Genomic DNA, 25,000 nt, shown 5'->3' on the forward strand with positions numbered 1-25,000 from the left:
TTATCTAGTGTAAGTGATAGAACAACAGCCTTCAGCTGCAGGAAGCAGCAAGTCAAATTCTTATGTGTGCTGAGCCTGAACTTTAATAAAAAGTAAATGTTGTGTGTTGAGTTTTGCTTGGCAGAAAGGAAAGATGCCCTTTGCATTTTTGCTGTTTTTGTATTTTTTTATGAACACAAGTCGGAGGTACAATCCATTAACTCTGGATTTTTAGGCCTGTGCATGACGTGGATCAGGACAGCTGAGTCCCATCCCTCCTCTCTGTACATAAACAGCATGGCTAGGACATGAGTGGCTTTTTTGCAGAGGGAGGGATGAGGGAAGAGTGAGTGTATTTCTTTCTCAGGCGTGTTTAAGGACATGCTCACTGCCAGGTGCTCCTCCTAACTGTAAATGACACCCAGTGAGAGAGGGAGGGAGGCAGAGAGAAAAAGATTGGGCAATAGCTTGATGACTACAAGGCTAGATATGTCTAATCAACGGTTTAACGTGGGCTTTTTTTACAGTTTTCTGTGCCTATAATGAACATGAAGCTACTTGTTGCAAAATATGCCAAAAATAAAGGATTACAAATGTATGCGAGCAAAACTGGCAGGTATTAATCCTTCACTGTAATGTCCACCCTCTCTCACGGTCATTCATCATAATCATCATAAATCATGTTTATCCATCATAAACATGATTCTGAACATTTTCAGAAGAAGGCAGAATATGACTAGCAGTGCACTCAAAATGCAGTGTTACTTAAGGAGACCACCAATGAGCATTCCATAAGAGCATGAGGAAGAACCACTGAGAGAAGGCTCAACCCCACCCCCCCAAAGAACATGAGGAAGAACTGCTTAGAAGAAACTTAGAGACTGAAAAGAAAAACTTTATAGGGCATGAAAGTGAACCATTAAGAGGAACCTCCCTGAGAGCATTAGGAAGGACCACTTACAGGAACCAAGACTCTAAAAAAGAACCTCCATAAAAGCATTGAGCAGAACCATCAAGAGGAACCAACATTCAAAAAATGAAAGGCCCTGGGAGCATGAGGAAGAACCACTGAGAGGAACCAAGACTCAGAAGGAGAAACTGTTAACAGGGCTGTCAGAATTCTCCACTGTTCAGTCTTGCATGTCCCATCGGTCGCGCTGGCGTTCGGATTGTGTGAGCGCTCAGTGCTGGCATGCAGGCTATGCCCTGCCCCGGCTGGTCTTCAGCAGGAAGCGAACAAGATCTGTCTCCTGGGGGCCGAGGGCATGGCCTGTCCCAGCTGGACCCCAAACACAGCGGCACGCAGCGTATAGCGGGATGAGGAATGAAGACAGCCTCCCAAAACCATCTGAAACTCATCTGCGTTTACCCTTTTATAATCCGCTCACTTTTTCTCTTACTGCATTTCTCTTCGGTTTGTAAGGTTGCCGCCTCTACGTATTCAACTGCACAAAACGCAGTGTTTTCAAGCTACAGTTCGGTGAAAAATCAACTACACAGACACCCTAAAAAAACGTTGATCATCAAAGATGTTTAGTGCAGCAGTTTACCAATTAACACTGCACTAACCACATGGAGATGTTAAGTAATCTCAGATAGATAAACTTGTACTCAGGTGGTATTTGAAGCATGTTTTTGTTACGTCATGCGCCGAGTGAAGAGGTAGAGCACCAGAGAGAGAGAGAGATAGAGAGAGAGAGAGAGAGAGAGAGAGCACGCATGCATTTGCACAGTGAAGACAGCTTAGCATGCGAGGTGTGCAGCCTTACCCACCGCAGTCCTGAGGAGGTCTGTTCAAAAATACATGGGAACAACGGGAAAAAGAGAGAGCATAGGACATAGAGAGAGCGAGTGAGAGAGAGAGAGAGAGAGGACAAAGTGACAAAGAGACAGACAGAAAGAATAGGGAAGTAAGAGAACATGAGAAAGAGTGAGAGAGAATAGAGAAGAGAGAGAGAGAGAGAGGGAGCGAGAGAGAGAGAGAGAGAGAGAGAGAGAGACCTGGGGTGAACACACTAAACACATGCTTTCCTCTTTCAGCCCTGTTCTCAAGGGACTCACGCCCCATTTGGTTCCTGTTAGCATAGTGCTAGTGCTAGTGTGTGTGTGTGTGTGTGTGTGTGTGTGTGTGTCAGAGAGGAGGGACAGGGACCTGGGGCACATATACTGAAGCCCTCTGACCCAGGCCTACAGAGAATGCTAGAGCTAATCCAACATTGCCAAATGCTCCAGCTGTGGTTTTGAACGTTAGCAGGTCTGTCAAAATTAGCAGTAGCTGTAGTAGATAAAACACTAATATTCTGTGTTTTACTGGAACGACATGTTTGGCCAAATCCAAGATCCTGAGAGCCACTTTTATTACTGTTAAACGATGATGAAGAGGAGTCATAATAATAAGCTATAATACCCTGAAATATACACTCATACGCAGAAGCTTAATATTTTGTCGATTGTCTAATTGAAAATAAGTCAGCAGAAACCCCTACAGAGAACCGACCAAAAATATGGCACGTTTCTGGACATTTTACTGCACATATATATATATGTACACACACACACACACACACACACACACACACACACACACACACACACACACACACACACACACACACACACTCCAGAGTGCGGAGTCCTGGTGGCAATGCTCTGAGGCAATGCTAACGCTGGTTTTGACTTCAACATCAGCAAATCATTTAGCTGTAACTTTAGCAAATGTGCCTTGTTAGTATTAACATTCAGGAGGTAAAACACGGCGGTTAGTGATAGCATTTTTCGTCCGGGACCTTCCCCGCAGACAAAGGCGGTCTTTATGCCATGTGTGTATTTTATTTGTCACCTGTTTTCAATATGGCCACTGTTGTGGAGGCCCCGGTCCGTCTCTGCTGAAGCCAGGCCGGGTTTTATGACTTTCCTGAACACATTGGCCACATACTTCTGTCAGGAAATTGACAGCGCAGCAGCAGCTAAAACCATGGATGAGATAACATCTCGTGGGTGGAAGACAGGACACGATGCTGCTGGTGTTAGCCAGAACCCTCATGTTGGCTCTGAGTGTGAGAGAGAGAGAGAGAGAGAGAGAGAGAGAGAGAGAGAGAGAGAGAGTGAGAGCGAGCGAGTGGGTGACAAACTCTAGGGAGCTCATTTGAATCAGTTTTGCTGAGGATGCTTTTGACTTCCTTTCAGTGCTTGTGAATATTTGTCATCTTCATTTTTTCGGCAGTGGGAGTTTGTGGGCGATACAGAATCAGAATAAGAATCTTTTATTTGCCAAGTGCAAGAAGTACAAGGAGTTTCTCGGGTGCCAGGTGTCAACATAGAATCCAATAAAAATAAAAGTAATTAAAATACACAGTGCACAATCTGCAATGTCAGAAAATAGACTATAATACAGGCCCAATTTTGTCCCTGGCCTTTCTGTTTCAAGGCACTTAAGGTCCAATAGTGTACCTTAAGTTAATTTTAAGGGTGTACTCCGTTCACTTTCTCAGGGAAAAAGGGGCATTTGTAGCTTTTTGAATAGTCAAGACTATAAAGAGTATAGTCGAGTATATGGAGTCAGTGCAGTGTCTCAATATAAAACGTTTAACTGTAACTGTAACAGAATATGGGTACAATTATATTTCCTAACTGAAGGAACTGAAGACTTTAGGGTACCACCCGCATGACTTGAGGATTACCACCTCAGTGATGGTCTAATAATTTTTTTTCAACAGTGTACTAATGACATAAAAGATGTGCAATAGGCGTCACAGTTACAGAGAAGACAGATTATCCAGCTTAGCAAGTTAATTCAGCAGCAGCTTTCAGAGCATCTTCTCTCTCTGCCTCCTTTATATTTGTCTCTCTCTCTGACTCTCTCTCTCTCTCTCTCTCTTTCCCTCTCATCACTCTTCCTTTAAGTTCCCCTCTCTCTCTCTCTCTCTCTCTCTCTCTCTCTTTCGTTCCCATCACTCTTCCTTTCTGTTCCTCTCTCTCTTTCTCTCTCATCACTCTTCTTTTCTGCCCCCCTCTCTCTATCTCTCTCTCCCTTTTCTTTTTCCTCCTGCCTTATTTCTCTCTCCATTGCTCTTCTTTCTTTCCCTCTTTCTCTGTCACTTTTTTGTCCTCCTCTCTGCTTCCTCCCTCTCTCTCACACATGGTCTCTCCCTCTTTATCTCTGCTTCAGTCTCCTGTTCTCTCTCTCTCTCTCTCTCTCTATCTCTCTCTCTGTATGCTGCTGTCGGTTGCCCGTGTTTATATAAACGGGGCTGGGACAGGGTCTGACGCCAAAAACAACATCCATTAGCAGTGCAGCAACAGCAAAACAGCAGCTGGTCTCAGACAGTGGACACTCCACTGGACACTCAGCTGACCAGCTCAGGGTCGCTGCTACAGACAAACCCAACCCAAACAGTGTGGGTTTCAACAGTATGAGTAACAATAACGGCCCCACTTTTTTGACACTGACTCGCTCGGGGGGCAGCACCCGCATTTCTGAGTTGACCCTGCCTCTGGACAATGACTGCTGTACAGAGAGCTGTGCTGTCATGTTGAGGATACTCTACTTGGACTTGCTCAGCCTGGATTGTCTCACTCCAGCTACAGCTGAACTCCGGCTACCAATTAGTACCATATACACCTGCAAACAGTTCTGGACACATTAATTCAGTTTGACTCCACCCGTGCAGCGTCCTGCCTCTATCTCCCGTGCATTTCTGAGCACTTGGTTCTTGGCCTGTTTCTGATGTTTCTGTGTGTTGACCCCTGTGTGATCCTGCTGTGTGATCCTCTGCACTTGTATCCGGCCTCATCACCCCATATGTTAGAAATACGAATACAATTGAACTGAACTGAATAGCATCCTATAACTCTCTATGGCAGTCTATAGCTCCACAAATACATAAATTATTAACCCATTCATGCCCAACAACTACATTTGGTATGACGAGAAAAAATGCCACAGATCTTGTTCTGATTGGTCTAACGCAGGGGTGCCCAAACTTTTTGTCGTGGATTTACAAATATATTTTATCACGTTGCATTTACTAAAATGTTCCAAGGGCACAGAAAAATAAATATTTAGTTAGTTATATATGTAGTTAGTATAAAGGTTTGTCTTTGCATTGGTCTTTAAATTTGTGCTCTGACCATTAATGGGTTGAAACGTTGGGATTACAGTATGGATTAGGAAAGCAAACCACATAAGCAAGTCCATTACAGATTACTTAACAGCTTGACATGGTCAGGTGTCAAGCTTACGTTACTTGTTAGCTACATTAACCTCATAGCTCCAGTGCTACACTAAAGAATGAAGCATGGCTGGAGCTGGTGGCGCTCTAACGCTCCGTTAACAGGGAGACACAAGCCTGCTGTAATAAGGCGCTCATTAGAAGGCCTCGTTGCCGTGGCAGCTGCTCTAATTGCTTTATTAGACCACGTTAACTATCTTGTCAGCTGTCAGGCTATGTAAACAGTGCTTTTTTAAGGGTCTTTGATGTTTTTATTTCCTTTTAGTGCTGCTCTTTCTCTCTTAACTGCGAAATAAACGGCTGGTATTGCGATTCCTACGTTTTGATCAGTTACCTCAAAGTCAACTTGTGCCACAGTAATAGAAGTTTTTTTTTTGGATATAAAACAGCTTTACTACATGTGCCAGTGCCAGTTCCAAGTGAAAAAGGAAGGCTCAATATAAATAAACAGTTTTAATACCCACATTGCATCACACTGGACACTAAATAAACAGGCATTGGCCTGAATTCAGGTTCTTACACAGACACTTCTGCTTCAGAATCCAGGACAGTATCACATATGAATGCATTTAAGAATTGTTGTTAATTTTATTGTTGCTAAAATCTTAAATATTATTATTAAATATTTCCGCTACATAAAGATTTAGAGCTTCATATGAATTCAGTTCAGTATAGGTGTAAAAATGCCTTGTTGTTCCAAAGGAGGCAATTCAGCGGCTTTGATTTTGGATTATAATCCAAAAATCCAAAATAATGCTTGATGTGTTGTTTTTAATTGTCCAACTAAAGTTCCTTCAGTTACATTTGTGTGATCCAGTATATATATATATATATATATATATATATATATATATATGTGTGTGTGTGTGTGTGTGTGTGTGTGTGTGTGTGTGTGTGTGTGTGTGTGTGTGCTGAAATTGAACTGAATTGAATCAGGATTCATTGAATCATTTCCTAAAGAATTATAATTGAAGGAAATTGTTGTCGGAGATTTACACCCCTATACTTCGCTTTTATCTTTGTGGCTCTTTCTTCCATGCTCATTGCCCCAAAGCAGCTTTAATACAGATGCAGCCCCAAAAGAACATCACTGAGGGCCAGAGTGTCAGGAGAAACTCCCTGATACCATAAAGAAGAACCCCTGAGAGGAACCAAGGCTCAAAAGTTAAACCTCCTGAAGAGCATGAGAAGGAAGCACGGAGAGGAGCCAAAAGAGGAGAGGAGAGCCTCCTAAAAGGAGAGCTGTTATATTTCTCTAGAGCTATAATTTATAGAGACTATAGTTTATAGTTTTATTTACAATGTTATTGTCCACTGATGTGGTTTAGGAGAATCAAACAGGCAATCATTGATTCAGAGAGAAACCTCAGAAGTGGAGAAATGTAGGTCAATGGCAATGTATCTGGACTATGAACCTGCAGTACTTTAGGTTAGGGAACATACAAATATAAAATGTGGTCTGTACAAAAATTATGGCACATTTGATGTATCTGTTTTTTCTAATATGTTAAAATCAGCAAGAAAATAGAAATTTGCAGAAAAATGCTAAATGTAAATTTGTTCCCTATAGTGTATGTGCTTATTTCCAATTTTAAAAAATCAACAAAACATAATTTGAGCGGGGGTATTCAGGGTTTTCCCAAGCAAATCGCAAGCTTTTATATGGAACTTTTGTCATTCTAATTCACAACAACTACAACTGTTTTCTTTCCATTGTAATTTGCCTAAAAACCTGAATGATTAATGATAAAACGCTGGTTAATCAGTGATGAATCACTTTCACCTGTGGTCTCATTTTAAGTTAACTGAGCAGCGAATAAATGAGCAGAATGTAACACCGTGATTATTGTGCTGTCAACCTGTCTGATATTCAATGAATTCAAAATCTATCATCAGCCATGTAATGTAGATGGTGATTGGTTGATAGCTCAGCACCTCTTGTGTCCAGAACATATTGTCCTGCAAGTCAGATGAAATGACAATAAAGCTGATCCTTGACCTTTGTTCAAGCTCTGGTACCAAGTACCCTTATAAACATCACTGTGTTCAAACCTGGTGTTTGTTATAGATCTATGACTAGCACAGAAGTCCAGTAACAGTTCATCATTCGGGTCAGGCAAGCCGTTCTTCTCAGTCACCCCCCTCCCGGTTTACCAGTCATTGCCAACAAGAGCACTGAAATCTCCCAGCAAAACTATGGAATCTGTATGCGGTGCCTTTTCCAGAACCCCACCCACTCAGCTCAAGAAGGCTGAGAGCTATTGTTTGGTGCATAAGCACACACAACACTGAGTTCTCATCACTGTGATTATTATTTGTACTGAGGAGAACCTCGTGTCCACCAGGACAAACTCCAACTGCATAGCAGCCAGCCGGGGACTTGTGAGTATCCCCGCACATGTTGGGTGCCTCTCATCCTGTGCAACTCTTATGTAGGAGAAAGACCAACCCCTGTCAAGGAGTTTGGTTCCAGAGGCAATACTGTGAATGGAGTTGAGCCCAACTATCTAAATGGTTCCTCTCGACCTCCCACACAAGCTCTCGCTCCTTCCCCCCAGTGAGGTTATGCTGCCAATGACCTCCCTGCCATCTCCAAGACCTGCACAGTTCTCATACTTTCTGTTGTTTGTATTTATAAATAACTGCTAACTTAAATATTGAAACTGAATTCATGCGTTTATAAATAGAAACAACACTGTGTGTGTTGACTACTGACTTTTGTGTCAGCAGTGTTTTACTTGTGGCTCAAATTTAGAACTAAAAAAGGAAAACTTGGACATCAGACGTGTTGTGGCTGATCTCCTTTGTTCTATAGGTGTGTGGAAAATTGTATAAATTTGACTTTTTATTTGTAGGGCAATTATTTGAATTGTGTAAATAATTATAACTGTAAATGTGTTATTTATAGGTAATTACATACCGTAAATCAAACACATAGCAGAAAGACATTAACTCTAGTCTTCCATGGGTTAAAGACTAGTGTTATCAGACAATAGCTCAGACACTTAACCCCCTCACCACTAAAAGCTTTTAGGGTCATCTCCGGGTCAGCCGGCAGCAGTGGGGTAATGGTGGCTTTGTCAAAACAACGGGAAATTTCAAATGGTGGGGAAAAGACAGAAAGGCAGGATTTCAGGTGTGCGTGTGTGTGTGTGTGTGTGTGTGTGTGTGTGTGTGTGTGTGTGTGTGTGGAAACTGCCGTCTAAATGGCCCTGCATCAATATGACATGAGTCAAAAAGAGGAAGAAGCCTACTGGAGCCAGCTTGTCAGGAGATGCTAGGCTAAGCATTAGCACTGGCACTTTATTCTTTATTTCAGGTCACATTTCACATTAATAAATGATGTGTTCCTGCTGAATACTGTATCGCTTTTAATACATTTTAGCAAATGGTTTTACATTGAGGTGTGTGTGTTGTTGTATTTGTGTGCATTTAAGTGACCCTTATTAGTCCCACAAATGGGGAAATTCCACCTCCGCATTTAACCCATCTGTGAAGTGAATCACCACATACACACTAGTGAATACACACACTAGGGGGCAGTGAGCACACTTGCCCAGAGCGGTGGGCAGCCTAATCCGCAGTGCCCGGGGAGCAGTTGGGGGTTAGGTGTCTTGCTCAAGGACACCTCAGTCATGTGCTGTCGGCCCTGGGGATCGAACCGGCGACCTTCCGGTCACGAGGCTGAGATGTCATACACTTAGCAACCTGGTTTGAAGAGGATCTTCAGATCTTCTGATTCTTTGACATTTCTGCTTAGTTAAATAATCAGAAAACAAAGTCATTCAGAACGGCTTGATGTGAATTGAGCCAGAAATGTTCAAAGCGGTGGCGATAGGATCCAGACGTCTGAAGAGTTCGCCTCTAATGCTTCTAAAAACTCTCTCACAGAAAGTTCGTAACGTTACAAATACACTGGCATTGTTTCACAGGAGTTTTGAGAGAGTTTTACCCCAAACGCTTTTCTCTTTAAGCATGACAGAGCGAAATAGCCCTTACTTTTTCTTTTGGGTTGCACATACGATGGCTTTAAGTGCATCGTCGACATCGTGATCACTGGTTCCTGGATTCTCTGCCACTGTAAAAACATCAGAGTTGATTGATGAGCTTCTCTTTAGTAACGCATTTTACGTTAAATCACTCAGAGTGACTTTGTTTACACCTCAGCCATTGAGTTATTTTCCTTTAAGGTTTGATTGACAGTTGGAGTGATTGTGTTAGCTGGTAATTTGGTATTTTTTTGGCTTTATGAAAGAAATGATTCATCCTTGTACTTGTGGCTCTTAAACCAAATAAGCTGATTTCACTTGATTCCACTGACTAATCAATCGTCCAGAGCATTAACGGATGGTGTATTGGGGGATTATTGCTGATTTTTTGAGTGAATATTGTCTGTGTATTAAGTTAATATTGTTGGTGTATTGAATGTGTATATTGCTTGCATGTACTGAATGTTTGTATGCAACCATTCAGACGTTTTGAATCATGGTTTTTAATTGATAAACAAATCTTGAGGCAGAAAACCTGAAGATGACTGTAAATAGAGAACTATATTGTATGATTAATCAATTAATAACCTCTTGTTGATTCCAAAATATAACGCAAAATATCAAATAACACCTTTTTGTGAATAGTTCATAAAATTGAAATCTACAGTATGTATATGTTATTATATAACTATAATTCTGAATATGAAGAGTGAAGGTTTGTAACAGTAATGTAGATGGTGAATGGGTATAAATGGATTACTGAATGTGTGTAATAATGTGTGTATTAATGTGTGTATTACTGAGTGTTTTAATGTGTGTGTTTTCAGGCCATTCGCTGCACTCTGGTGAACTGCACCTGTGAGTGCTTTCAGCCGGGGAAGATCCACCTGAGGACGTGTGACCACTGTAAACACGGATGGGTCGCTCACGGTAAGACTGTGTGTGTGTATGAATTTTCCATATTCATATCTTTTTTTTTTCCTAGTTTGAATCTCTCTCTCTCTCTCTCTCTCTCTCTCTCTCTATATATATATATATATATATATATATATATATTTATTTATTTATTTATATATATATATATATATATATATATATATATATATATATATATCAATCAATCAATCAACCTTTATTTTGACTCGGAAGTACATTGAGGGCAACCCTCATTTTCAATGTAGCCGAGCATTTACAAAAACAGGGATTGACATGACAAAGAAAATAATAACTACATTTAATCATTTTAAATTAAAAGAAAGATTAAAATAACAGTGAATAAAAGATAAAAGTAGATAAAAATAGAACTTGAGATTTAAATGGTAAGAAATTAAGATCAAACATAGATAAGAAATTAGTAAGTTAATAGTACAATATCACAAATTTAAAAAAAAAGTAATGATAAAAAACTTAAAAATAAAATGAGAGGAAATAAATAAATAAATAAAAAGAGATAAAGAACTAAGGAGAACTAAAACAAAAATAAAAGTTCTGAATAAATAAGATTGAGTAAAACAGGTCCAGGCTGTCTGAAGGTGGTTTGATATTAAAAGTTTAAAATGACTGAGTGACGCCAGTGAGCCGAGTTTTAATGGGTCCTGTAGTGAATTCCAGCTGGTGCTGGGACTAAAAGCAGATTTTCCCAGTTCAGTAAAAACTCTTGGTACCTGGCAGCTGATCCAGTTACTAGAGTGAGTCTGATAATTACTGTTATTTGTATTCATCAGTGAAGTGATATGTTCTGGCAAATATATATATATATATATATATATATATATATATATATATATATATATATATATATATATAAGTAATCTCCATAATAATAACTTTACAGCACAAGGGAAAAACCTGCTTTACTTTTCATGTAAATATACATATGGAGATTGAAGGTTTTGTTACAACAGCAATGATTTGTTACAGCTTGCACAGTTTATGCTGTTACTATACAGGCTTCCAAAAGTATTAATGATACTCATCACATAATCACAGAAGATTATTGTCATGTAACTTATGATAATGGTCACACATCATTATATGGCCCAGCCCTAACTGTAGATGTGGGGTTAGAAGTTAGAAGGGGGGGGTTTAGACATATAATGTGAGTGAACTGCCACCTTTTCTCTCTTCCGCTCTTCTTTTCTCCTCTCTCCTCCCGGTTAATCTCCTCTCCTCCCCTCTTCTGTCGACTCTTTCATTCCTCCGCTGCTATTGGCAGCACCTCTGACAGCACTTCTTCATTTTTTATTGTGTTCGTGTCTGGCCGAGGCTGTTGTCGGGCAAAAACTTTGTCAGCATAAAAAACACAGACAAAACCAGGTGTCACACAGACGGACAAAAGCGGGAGGAGAGGGGGGATCTGTTAGGTGAACCAGGAGAGGAAAAAAGAGTAAAAGCGAGAAAAAAGAGAGAAAGAGAAAAAGAAGGAGAAAGCGAGAGAGAGAGAGAGAGAGAGAGTGAAAAAGAGAGAGAAATGAAAGAAAAATATAGAAGAGAGAGAGAAAGAGATGAAAGAAAAAGAGAGGAATTTCATCTAATAGGTGATTTCTATATTGCACTAGAGCTGCGTGGTATGGACGAATACGAGCATTGCGTTTAGATTATTGCAGTCGGATGCACAAGTTTGAGCACCCCACTGTACATTTTAATGCACCGTTACTGTTTATTTTCTGAAATGGATGTATTGGACAGATAAACCATAAAATATGGCCTGTGAAAAAGTTATGGCACATTTTATAGTTGATGGATTTTTAAACTCCGTTAAGCTCTTCAATTTGCAGAACAATGCCATGTTAAAGTGTGCTCTATGTAGAGGACGTGCTGACTGACGTTCACTTAGAAGATCACAAAATATGCGATAATTTACATTTACAGCATTCAGCAGACGCTTATCCAGAGAGACTTACAAGAAGTGCTTTGTCTATCTAGAGATCTTTGCTAGTTACCGGTAGGTTAGAGAGAGAAAGACGGTCCTGAGCTCAGATACTGATAGAAACAAGTGTTGAACACAGAACTCTGCGCCATACAATGCAATACAATACAGTAAACTACAATACACTACACCACAATACACAGTGCAATAAATATATATAGTGATTTCTATGTGCCTTCATGTATATTAACAGTAATGGTCATTAATCTGTTAAATTATTTCTTCTTGTTGGGATACATGAACAAACTCACCTGGAGCTGTGATTGGTCCAGATACTTATAGCACTTATAGATACTTATAGTATCAGTATTAGCAAATATCATACTAAATACCAAACAATGTGTAATTTTTATCTGTCTATTTGTAAATGGAGGAAAACAAATGAAAACAATTAAACGAATTACATTGTTTTATCCCAACAGTGAAGATCTATATGTAGTGTGGAAATCATGGAAAACTGTGTTATGTCCTTCATGTGGGTGTGTCCTGCCTTTTAGCCTCCACATCTGAGTGGATCAGTGTACTGTAGCTCAAACACACTCATTTATTCTCCTGCACATGTGGGTCTGATCACACACACATTCAGGCAGTACAGTAGCCTCCCCTTACACAGCAGCTCACACGGCTCCTTATTTCACTTAAAAAAAAAATCTCTCTGCTTTGCTGCCTGTTATAAACATTCCAGAACAAGAATAATTAGCAGATTCGTGCACCTGGATTTTACAGGTTGTGTTTGTTGAATACGTTTCTGCTTTGGCACATTGATAATTCCTTGATAACTTGTTGATAATAGAAATAATTGGTGAGACACTACAGGAAGATATGATACATTTTTAACTCGTATCACGCTGGAGCGTTCCCAGTTGATTACTCACATTCCTGCAAGTATTTTCTGAATTGGAAGTTTGCAAATGAGATGTTATCTACTTAATTATGCATACAGTTGCATATAAAAAAAAACGTCTAGCCTTTGGATAATGTTAGAATTAAACACGTTACTAAAATCTCATTATTTTATTGTTTATTCATGAAAAGAATATGCACTAAAAACAGCAACTAGCAAAATATTGAAGAAATTCTTCTGTATTATCCTTCAGGAGAGGGATAAATATGTGAAACTAGTGTTGACGATACATGATGTGTAAAATGTGGCACATAAACACCGTGTCTTACTCCAACACAATGTTTCCAACAAAAGTAAACTTAAAAACAGTAATTGTGTTGATCCAGTACAGTGCACTATCCAGTACGAGTTCAGAAAACATAAGCATGCATCGTTTGTGGGAGTGCTGTCTTTAAATGTGTCTATTTGAAGTACCGTAATCCTTATTGTGTGATCTTGTATTTTAATCTGTCTGTGTGTGTGTGTGTGTGTGTGTGTGTGTGTGTGTGTGTGTGTGTGTGTGTGTGTGTGTGTGTGTGTGTGTGTGTTCCAGCCCTGGATAAGTTGAGTACTCAGCACCTGTACCACCCGACGCAGGTGGAGATTGTGCAGTGCAACGTGGTGTTTGATATCAGCAGTCTGATGCTCTATGGTACGCAGGCCATCCCCGTCAGACTCAAGATCCTCCTGGACCGACTCTTCAGTGTCCTCAAGCAGGATGAGGTCCTACATATCCTCCACGGCCTGGGCTGGACGCTCCGAGATTACGTCAGAGGATACATACTGCAGGTAGGACACACACATACATACACACACACACACACACACACACACACACACACACACACACACACACACACAGCCTACTGTTTCTCTACACAAGTGTACATCTCTGCCAGTGAATCAGTCTGATTGCGATTCTCTAGGAAATGATTGACAACTTTTGTCCTTCAGTTTTACACACACGCACACACACACACACACACGCACACACACACACACACACATGCACACACACACACACACACACGCACACTCACACACACACACATGCATGCACACAGAGCTCTGTATTTGTGTACGAGTTGTGTATCGATTCAGTTTGATTGCGATTCTTTTGGAAATGATTCAGAAATCTCACATTTCAGCACATTTCAATTCACTTGCACATACTCGTGTAATCATGTTATTCAGGAATGATCACTGTTGCACAGTAATTCTTGTTTTTTTTTTGCTTGTTTGTTTGTTTTGTTTATTTATTTATTTATTATTATTATTATTACTTCCTTCACACCGTCTCAGATGGTCCTGCTAGTCCTTACATGGGTCTCAGAAGCAAAATATACACCTGTATAAAGAAAGACAGAAAACATGAAACAGAGGAATGAGGAAGGGAGGAAAAAGTGGTAGAGGAGAAAAATGTAACGCTAGCAGAGTTAGAAACCGCGGCTGAGCTGTAATTGGAATCAGACACGTTTGTTAATCAAAGCTACAGCGCTCACGGCCTTACGACCAAACCAGAGTGTTCCTGAATGAATTAGTGAGGAGCAGCAGAACATGTGCTCGCGGTTTAGCCGCGTGTGTGTGTGTTTGTGTGTCAGGGCCTAGTCCGTGCCTAAGTGGAACAGCATGGACGAGCCAGCCTCTGTGTGTGTGTGTGTGTGTGTGTGGTGTGTGTGTGTGTGTGTGTGTGTGTGTGGTTTTTGGGGCCTTGTATTGTGGAAACAGCTTCTGTGAAACCTGCAAGCCTCTCACTTTCTCTCTCACCCTTCTCTCTCCCTCTCGCTAGCTCTCTTCCTCTCTCTTCCTTTTCTTTCTTTCTCCCTTTTCTCTCTCTTCTCTCTTTCTCCCTGTCTGTCTGTCTCTTTTCTCTGTTTCTCTAACTGTCTTTCTTCCTTTCCTTCTTTGTTCCTTTGGTTCTTCCATTCCTTATTTCTCATTTTATTTCTCTTTCTAAGTTTCTGTAGCTTTTTCTCTTTATTTCTCTTATTTTCTCTCTACTTTCATTCTCTCTCTCTCTCTCTCTCTCTCTCTCTCTCTCTGTCTGTCTATCCGACCTGCCTCTTAGGTAGCACACCTGTCACCACTAATAAGCCAGAGCTTCTTTTTCCTGCTTCTTCTACTGGCCTGCTGTTACACACACACACACACACACACACACACACACACACACACACACACACACACACACACACACACACGTATATGCACACAGTTTATTACCTGTCTAATCTTTACACTAAAGAGACATTATATTCACTTTGATTCTCTCCCTTTATCTCCCTCTCCCTCCCTCTCTCTCTCTTCCTCTCTCTCCCTCTCTCTTCCTCTCTCTCTCCCTCTCTCTCCCTCTCTCTCTCTCTCTCTCTCTCTTTCCCTCTCTCTCTCTCTCTCTCTCTCTCTCTCTCTCCCTCGCCCCTTTAATCTGCTTCATACAATATCAGGCTCACAGTTTAAAGGTGATTTTTCCTCCACTTAACACTGTGTTATTAGACACCTGGATGAACTACCGTGTAGTGTGTGTGTTCCAGAAAGCACACAGAGGAGGATGAGGAGGATTTAGAGGTTTTTGCTGGAGAAGATAACCTCATATGGTTCGGTTTTTGCCCAGTTGGTGAGAATATTTTGGATTTTTCCCATCGCTCTGTGTGTTACAGCACTTTGATGAACCTTAAAAACACAGAGATCAAATTACCCCTTCACTACTGTCACTTAGAGAGATAGAGAGAGAGAGAGGGAGAAAGAAAAATAGAGCAATGTAAGTGGAGAGAGAAAAAGAGGATAAGAGAGCAGAAAGAGACGGAGAGAGAAAGAACAAACAAGAGAACGCAGCAAAGAGAAGTAGAAGTAGACAGAAGAGGAATGAGAGTGAAAGATGGAGAGAGAAAGAAAAGTAAATTGAAAAAGAAGTAGAGAGAGTGAGACAGAGGGAGGAGGCAAGAGCAAAGTAAATGGAGAGTAAACGGAGAGCAGAAACAGACGGAGAGAAAGGAAGAAAAGAGAGCGAAACAAAGGAAGAGAACGAAGATGGAGATAAGCATGAGAGATAAAGTAGAAGGAAAGAAAACTGAGGGAAGATAACGAAGGAGGGTGATAAAGAGGGAGAGAGGGAGAGAGGGTCTTAGCCCTTGGTGTTGTTTTCATTCTTCTGCTCGTATTAATGATGTTAGATATGAATTTTTTGTGAAAGCAGAGAGTGAGAGGAGATGCCTGCTCTGAAATGAAGGGCAGGATGCTGAATGTATTGCTGAAGCATGACTAAGTACGTAATTTATCCGTCTAATAGACTGCTTAAACAGAGAACATGAGTCGATAGTATAAAGGGCCAACGGCACGTTGAGTGTTTTGAATTTTGATTTGCGAGTAGAGAGAATTATAAATAACATCAATAGCCATTAAAAGGAGCAAAGCTATTTTTTAATTGTCCCGAGATGCTTCATAAGAACACCCTTCAAAATAACACTAAAATACTAATGCATGTGCTCCCTAACAGAAAAGCATTAGTCTGAGTTAACCTCACTGTATATGATTAACATCGCTGCAGTAATACAGTGTAATAGTATAATTAACTGCTTCTATGCAATATATTGTTTGTTAATCGCTATCCTGATATTAGACACAGTGTTTTTTGCTGGGTGTGTGAGCCTGACCAAAACAAAATATTTTCAACTGATGCAAATAATTTGGGACGGACTCATACAGGCCAGTCCTTAACGATGATGAAATTTCACCAGTACATAGCAATATGATCACAGCATTATACAATTATACTATAAAATAGTACAGACTGTTTTGTCCATATCGTGCAACCCTAACATGCAATAACAGGCCAAAAGGAGTCACTATAGTAAAATATAAAAACCTCAGAGCCTTTTTTTTTTGTAGAAAAGTGCTTTTATTGGGCATTCATTGTAGATTGTATGGCAGCCCAGGCAGGTTGTAAGGACATACTGTTGTAGCTGGAATGCCTTAAAAAGAAATAATAACACACACACACACACACACACACACACACACACACACACACACACACACTCGTGCATACTACACACACCTAAATGCACACACTGACACACAGAAATGCACACACATGTACATGTGCACAAATACAGTCTGTATTAATAGTAGTAATGCCATTACTACAGTAAGCAGGCACAGTAATTTATTACTGCATATTTAAATTATTACTAAGTAAATTAATATTAGACACCAAAACACGATTCATTTTTATGCTGATCATGAGGGGTGTGTGTGAGGATTGTGTAGGGATGTGTAAATGTGTGTATGATGCCTGTGCAGGTGTATGAGAGTACACATCTGTTCAGAGTTTGAAATCAATGTTGTCAACAATATAAAACCAATTTGTTTTTTCCGTGCATTATTAGATAAAATTCATATCCAGATTGCATTGAGTTTGGAAAATAGAGATCAAGTGTAGAAGCAGGTAGCTTATCATGAAATTACTGTAAATTGCTAATTAGTATACAGCCATAAATACTACACCACTAAAAAACTCTTAAAATACCTTCTACAGTAGGTACTAAACTGTCACGGGGGCGGTACCCGTCTTGTCACGGGGGTGGTCTCCTCAACATCTCAGTACCTTTAGTCAGGAAGCATTGTGCCATAATGATAAGCTGTATTGACTCCACATACGACGTCTCGTCTCCAGGCTTTTAGTTTTATTGTTCTGTTTTAAAACATTAGGTTATGGAAAGATACACATGCAAATTTTTTTTTTACCTGGGAAAACTTATTTAACATACACAATTGGACCTTAATGCCATTGTGTAAGTGGAAGCACAAAGTACCTGCACAGACCCTTAATTTCTAACAGTATAATGTCTAATTATTATAAATCAAGTTATTACTGAATAAAATAACAGCAGTTATTATTTTGTCATTACAGTAAATTATGTGAGTGACTGAGGTGGGAAGTATAACAGTTTTGTTGTCTTTAACTGAATTGATCATCCAGACCATCACACACCGTGTGTGTGTGTGTGTGTGTGTGTGTGTGTGTGTGTATCTGACAGACGATTAAGCCCCGTCCCCTCCATCAGAATGCACAGTGGAGTATGAGAAATGAGAGCGTGAAGGCCATAGTTGCCAGCATTCCCCCTCGCCCCTTTTTTTTCACACCCTATTTTTTTTCTCCTACTCTGCCAGCTCCTTCTCTTCTCCTCTCTCTCCTCCCTCGTTCTCCTCCAGCTGTGAGCTGTAAGCCGGAGCGCCGGGCCTGCAGCAATGGAGACCAGATGCTGCTTTTTCTACGCTGTCACTCCACCGGCCTCTCCCAGACAGATGGAATTCCTATCAGTCTGGGCCTCTCTCGCCCTCTCTCTCTCTCTCTCAGGGAAAGAAAGGGGGAGAGGAATAAAGGATAGGCCTCCGCAGCCTCCACCACATGTGGAACTGGCTTGGGTTGAGCGACATTTGCAGTAATGTTCTTGTCCTTGTAGAACATTGTGCTTCCTCTGGCGTTTTTTTTTTTTTTTTCCTTTTCTTTACAAGATGTGGTTTTCCCCAATTCCGACGAAAGTTCCAGCAGAGCCAGATGGAACCGCTAAGAAGCAGAGGAGGGTATAGAGTAGACTAAACCCGTAAGGATTGTTGCTTAATTGAAATAGCGAATAAAGCAGAAGTACAAATTTGTGAAAACAACCTGGGGGAGAAAAATTAGGGGAGGATGAGACATAACTCGTTTTGGTTTTTGCTATTTTTTTTTTTTTTAAACATTGAAAAATGAAACGATATTTTTATACAGGCGACATACACATCTGACAACCTACCATATTTGTGAACAACTCCGCCAAACTTACTGCATAGATGGGGTCGACTATGACAGACTAACGGGTTAAATCAATAGAATTCAATAAAATTGAAATAAATAGAATTTAAATATATTCACAGTGAGTGAGCTGTTAATATGCTTCAAAGCATTTTTTATAGTACAGCCTCCAAATAGGTAATTAAAATAATATTGGGGAGAATTATGTGAATTTTACATTTGATTCAATGATTGAAAACCACTTATCATGACAAAACGTTACTTGTATGGTATGAATTGGCAGGTGATGCTGCTGTGGGAGGCCGAGTAGATGACCAAAAGCATGTTCTTCTTCAATCTGTTTTACTAAATTAAACGCCTTGTTCTGTTTTACTCCACCTGAGGTTGTGCCCATTGCTCCAACATGCTCCTAAAGTTTAAGATCAATACTTTAATGACGGATCTGGGTGTTAAAGAATTGCTGAATCAGAATGAAATTAAACCTAAAAAAGGAATTAGGACCGTATTGTTAATGACCAAAATGGAAAAAATAGATGACTTTCCTCACTAGTGTAGCTGAGTAGAAGTAAAATGATCATTATCAGTAACACTCAGGAGTGCAAACTGTGCTTGTTCACCCCCTCTGAAGCTAAACTAAACACTATCGTTCTCTCTTCTCCCTCTCTCTCTATCATTTGCAGTAATGTTCTTGTCCTTGTAGAACACTACTTTTTGCGGTTTCCCCCGACTCTGACAAAGGTTCCAGTAGAGCCAGATGGAACTGCTAAGCTAAACCCCCTCCTTCTCCTCCTTCTGCTTTCTCCTCATCTTTCTCTCTCACTCTCCCTCACCCTCTCTCTCTCTCTCGCCCCTTCTCCACCCCTCCCGTTTCCTCAAGGACAGTTTGGGGCTTCTGCACAATGGGCCCATTTTATTCAAATAAAGCTGCCATCTGGCCGCAGTGTGCCCAGGCTCATCTCGCCTTGCGCGAAGGAATTTGTAGGGGGCAGAACCCGTGGCGATTATCCGGTTAACGAAGGATGTCCTCTGGCCAAAAAGACATGATTTGATTAAGAGAAGAGGAGGAGGAGGAGGAGGAGAAGGAGAAGGAGAAGGAGGAGGAAAAGCAAACCACCACAAAGCTGCCTTAGAGTCATAAAGCAGGAAAGTTACACACACCAAAACCAAAACCAGTAGCACTGAGAATTATTGTGCACAGACTTCATACAAAACAGAAAAAAGTTCAAGCTGAGAAGAAGCTACAGCTGCAAAACACACAACAGCCCCCAACGACACAATGTAGAAACGCAGCATCAAGTTCAGGAATGCATCAGAGAATTCAGAGACACAACCACAAATTTAGAAATACAACAGCCAATCCGAAGACAATGCAGCAAAATAAAACAACATAATGAACGGAAACACAACAGCGAATTTCAAAATGGCAGCAGAAATTTGGAAACGCAACAACACATTTGAAAATACAGCAGTAAATGTGAAGACACAGCAGATTCAGAATCACAACAGCAGATTCAGAATCACAACAGCAGATTCAGAATCACAACAGCAGATTCAGAATCACAACAGCAGATTCAGAATCACAACAGCAAATTTGGAACAGCAGTGCTGAATTCTGGAATTCAACAGCAAATTTGGAACATCAGTGCTGAATTCTGGAATTCAACAGGAAATTTGGAACAGCAGTGCTGAATTCTGGAATTCAACAGGAAATTTGGAACAGCAGTGCTGAATTCTGGAATTCAACAGCAAATTTGGAACATCAGTGCTGAATTCTGAAATTCAACAGGAAATTTGGAACAGCAGTGCTGAATTCTGAAATTAAACAGGAAATTTGGAACAGCAGTGCTGAATTCTGAAATTAAACAGGAAATTTGGAACATCAGCACTGAATTCTGAAATTCAACAGCAAATTTGGAAGAAGCAGTGCTGAATTCTGAAATTCAACAGGAAATTTGGAACATCAGCACTGAATTCTGAAATTCAACAGGAAATTTGGAACAGCAGCACTGAATTCTGAAATTCAACATCAAATTCAGAAACACAGCCACACAGTCAGGAATGCATCAGGATATTCAGAAAGACAGTAAATAACTCAAAAGCAAAACAGCAGATTGAGAAATTGAACAGGGAATTCGAAAACGCAACTACAAATTCAGAAATGCAAGAACAAATTTAGAAACACAAAAGCAAATTCAGAAACAACAATATGAGAAAAAAACTACAAATTCTGTAAAACATTCAACAAAAACAGGTCTGACATGCTTGTGTTACTTCAGGACCATTAGCCTCGGCTACTCGTTCATTTAGAGATTTGATTTTCACTTCCGTATTTTCTGACAGATTAGAATTTGCTTCAGACTTTCTTTGGCGTTCGTCACCAAGTGGTCATTTTTGTTTATGGCTCTATAAAAAAAAAAAAAGCACGGGAATACTGTGCTATGAAGTAATATAATAGTTTATTATAAATGCTACACACTTTGGATGGTAATGATACTCTTAGGCAGGTTATGACAGGCTCTTATCTCTCTCAGATAACAGAGCTTTTGATAAGTTTTTCCAAAGGTGCTATAGATAGAAATGGTTTTATGAAACATGGTGTTTTTAACCCCAAATTAATCCACCCCTCTGAAATCTCTGAACATGACTCCTCCATCTAACCTGGAGGTCACCCTGTCTCTTTGCTCTCCGGAGAAACTTCCATTTTAGGTAGTCAAACTCAGTACAGAAATTTTTTGGATTTGATCCTCTACCAAAACCCTCCTTCATCACATGTCTTTCTCTTCTCCTCCTCCTCCGTCCCATCCCTCCATCCCTCTACCTCCATCACCTCCTCTACCTCCCGCCCTGCTCTAACCTGGTTTGTGTTATCACTGGCTAATGCGTCATCCATGGCCCACACTGTTTCTCTAGGTGGAATTCTTGCATTCATATGGTTATTATTTGAGGACGTCAAGCTGGATTTTTGTTTTAAGGCATGTGCTCTGCTCAGGGCCAAACCAGCCAGCTTTAGACACATCAAAGGCCCAGTGCACTGAATCAAGGTGATTCTGCAACCCCCCACCCCCCCACCCCCCAAGTCTCCATACACACACACACACACACACACACGCACGGCCAGCTGCAGCCACCCAAGCATACTCAGCTGCCTCATCACTTAGCATTGGCTATATCTTGCCCCATCATCAGTGTTTCACACTCTAAAACACCTTACTGGGCTTTATACTCCCACTGTGTTCACAACGGCCAGTATATTAGAAACCTCTACCTTACACTTCCACACACTGGACACTTTATTTGAAACTCTTACTTTACACTTCAATACAGCGGCCACTTCATTGGAAATCCCCGCCCTGTATATTTTAACACCCTGGCTACTTTATTCAAAACCCCTACCGTATAACTCCACCCACTGGCCCCTTTATCAGAGACCCCAACATCATTCTGTTACTTACTGGCCACTTTATTAGAAACCCCAACCTAATATTTCCAGTCACTTATATTTTCACATACTGGCCACTTCAGGAGAAATTCCAAACACATTCTTCTACTCATTGCCCACTTTATTAGAAACTCCAACTTATGATTCCACTTAGTGGCCACTTTATTAGAAACCCCCTCTCCCCCTCTTACACTTCTACACACTGGCTACTTTATTAGAAACCCCTACCTTATACTTTCACTCAGTGGCCACTTTATTAGAAACCCCTGCCTTATACTTTCACTCCGTGGCCACTTTATTAGAAACCCCTGCCTTATATTTTCACTCAGTGGCCACTTTATTAGAAACCCCAACCTAATATTTCCAGTCACTTATATTTTCACATACTGGCCACTTCAGGAGAAATTCCAAACACATTCTTCTACTCATTGCCCACTTTATTAGAAACCCCCTCTCCCCCTCTTACACTTCTACACACTGGCTACTTTATTAGAAACCCCTGCCTTATACTTTCACTCAGTGGCCACTTTATTAGAAACCCCTGCCTTATACTTTCACTCAGTGGCCACTTTATTAGAAACCCCTACCTTATACTTTCACTCAGTGGCCACTTTATTAGAAACCATTAGCTTATACATTCACTCAGTGACCACTTTATTAGAAACCCCTGCCTTATACTTTCACTCAGTGGCCACTTTATTAGAAACCCCTACCTTCCTCTACTCACCTCACTTCCTCCAAACACCCACGCTAAAGGTCTACTGCATGCTTTGGTGTTTGACACCACTTGTCATATGATCATTATTATATCTAATAATGAATTATACATTGTAGACTGAAACACTGTAAACGAATCATTTTAATCATTTAATTTTAATTTCGTATTTCAACAATTTTGGGAGCAATGAAACGTTTTATATTCTATACTATATAATATATGTGATATGTTAGTGAAGTTTCAGACTGTAGGCCATCTGATGCTGCATAGTTTATCAGGTCCTCTACACCCCATTCATCAGTGATCAGCTTCTGACCACAGGACTGTTGTTGTCCAAATATTATCTAGGTCGTGGACCGTTATCAGCACTGACACTGACATGGTAGCGTGTGCTGGTACGAGTGTTTCAGGCACAGAGGTATGCTGGGGTTTTTCCACATGTCAGTATCACTGTAGGTTGAGAGAGGTCCACCACCCAAAAATATCCAGACAAGAGTGGCTCTGTGATCTGGGCACTTTTTGGTTTTTAGTTTCTATTTATGCTGTTTTAGTCTGGCTGTATTGATTTCTAATTTCCAAACCTTCCCTCTCAGTCTCCAGATCTTTTTCTTTGACTCTGGTTTATACCAGTTAGGTCTTATAAGGAGTATAAATCTCTGACCCCACAATGATTCAATTTGATAATGAATTATAAAGAAGCGTCTAAAAGAATTTTAGAAAAAAAGAAAAGAAAAGAAAAAATTTCTTTAGGAAATGATTCAATGAATCTAACATTTAATGCATCAGTTTAATAATTATTTAAAAATGATTCAACAATCACAAAATCTGACCTTTTTAATGTGATTCATTTAGATTCAGATTCTTTAGGAAATTATTTAATGAATCATGAAATGCAAAGTTTTACTGTGATTCCACTGGATTGCAATTACAGTTCCTTAGGAACTGCTTTAGTGAATCATTCCATTTCAATTTTTTCTTAAATCAGAATTGCTTTAAAAGCACACTGAGTATGCAAATGAGACTGGAGAAATAATTTATAAGGCACTGGACAATAAAAGACAATAAAACTAGGCTTTTTCTAGAGAGACGACTGTACGTTGGAACTTAGACTAAGAATTTTATGAATTGATTGTGATTCCAAAATTGATTCAGTTGAATCACCACTCTCCATTTCATGCCAATCAACTATCTTGGAGTTATTTCAGATTTTGGATGACACTCTTCTGTGGCCTGGAGAAAATGACCGTTCTCATCACCGCGGTGTTATAACAGGCAGAGCTCACATACTATGAGCTTCATATTAGTCTTTTTGAGCCAAATCCACGGAACCTCGCTCCAATCCCCCACTCAGGCTCCAAATACGTTCAAGCTGGGACGGAGGGTTACTAGCAGGTTACGCTGTATGAAGGAATTTGGGGAGTAATTCCACTTATATTGGATTTGGAGCACTCTCCACTCTGCCATAGCAGCAGCGGGTCACAATCCGGCATGAGACCAGGGAGAGAGAAAAAGAGACAGGAGAAATCTGGGGGGCAGCTTTTAGTGTGTTTGGCCAAACAGCGCATGGATGATTCTAAACATTGTTTTCAATGCAGCCTAATAATATCAGTTTATGGCCTTTAATCCGTTTCTTTTAATCATCACACTCTCATCATTTTCTTTCTTTCTTTTTCTTTCTTTTTCTTTCTTTTATTTCTCTCTCCTTTCCTCCCTCACTCTCTACCTCTCCTTCTCTCTTTTGTCTCTTTTCCTCTCCCTGTCTTCTTTCTTTCCTCTCTCTCTCTCTCTCTCTCTCTCTCTCTCTCTCTCTCTCTCTCTCTCTCCTTTTCACTCTATCTCTCTCCTTTCCTCCTTACCACTCTTTCTCTTTTTCTCTCTGTTTTTTGAAAATTGTTTTAATTGTGTTAATTCCTGTTTGACCTGCGCACCTCGCAGTGTTGTGTGCTGAGACTGATGAGGGCAGAAAAAGATAAACTGTGGAATTTTCTAGAACAGAAGTCTAAAGCCGTGGGATGAATGCGACGCTTCTCTCAGCAGTGTG

General features: G+C 40.3%; 1 protein-coding gene across 4 annotated transcripts in view; it reads left to right on the plus strand.

Annotated features, from left to right (window-relative positions):
- The window catches only part of bnc2 (basonuclin 2), a 283,842-nt gene that overhangs the window by 190,337 nt on the left and 68,505 nt on the right, over positions 1–25,000 (plus strand). For all 4 annotated transcript variants that reach the window (XM_017721929.2, XM_037538468.1, XM_037538467.1 and 1 more), the window contains 2 exons: positions 10,027–10,129; positions 13,565–13,800. In XM_017721929.2, coding sequence (XP_017577418.2) covers positions 10,027–10,129; positions 13,565–13,800 — 339 coding nt within the window. The remainder of the gene's footprint in view (positions 1–10,026; positions 10,130–13,564; positions 13,801–25,000) is intronic.

The sequence above is a fragment of the Pygocentrus nattereri genome, chromosome 5 (genome assembly GCF_015220715.1).
Source record: "Pygocentrus nattereri isolate fPygNat1 chromosome 5, fPygNat1.pri, whole genome shotgun sequence".
Taxonomy (NCBI): Eukaryota; Metazoa; Chordata; class Actinopteri; order Characiformes; family Serrasalmidae; genus Pygocentrus; species Pygocentrus nattereri.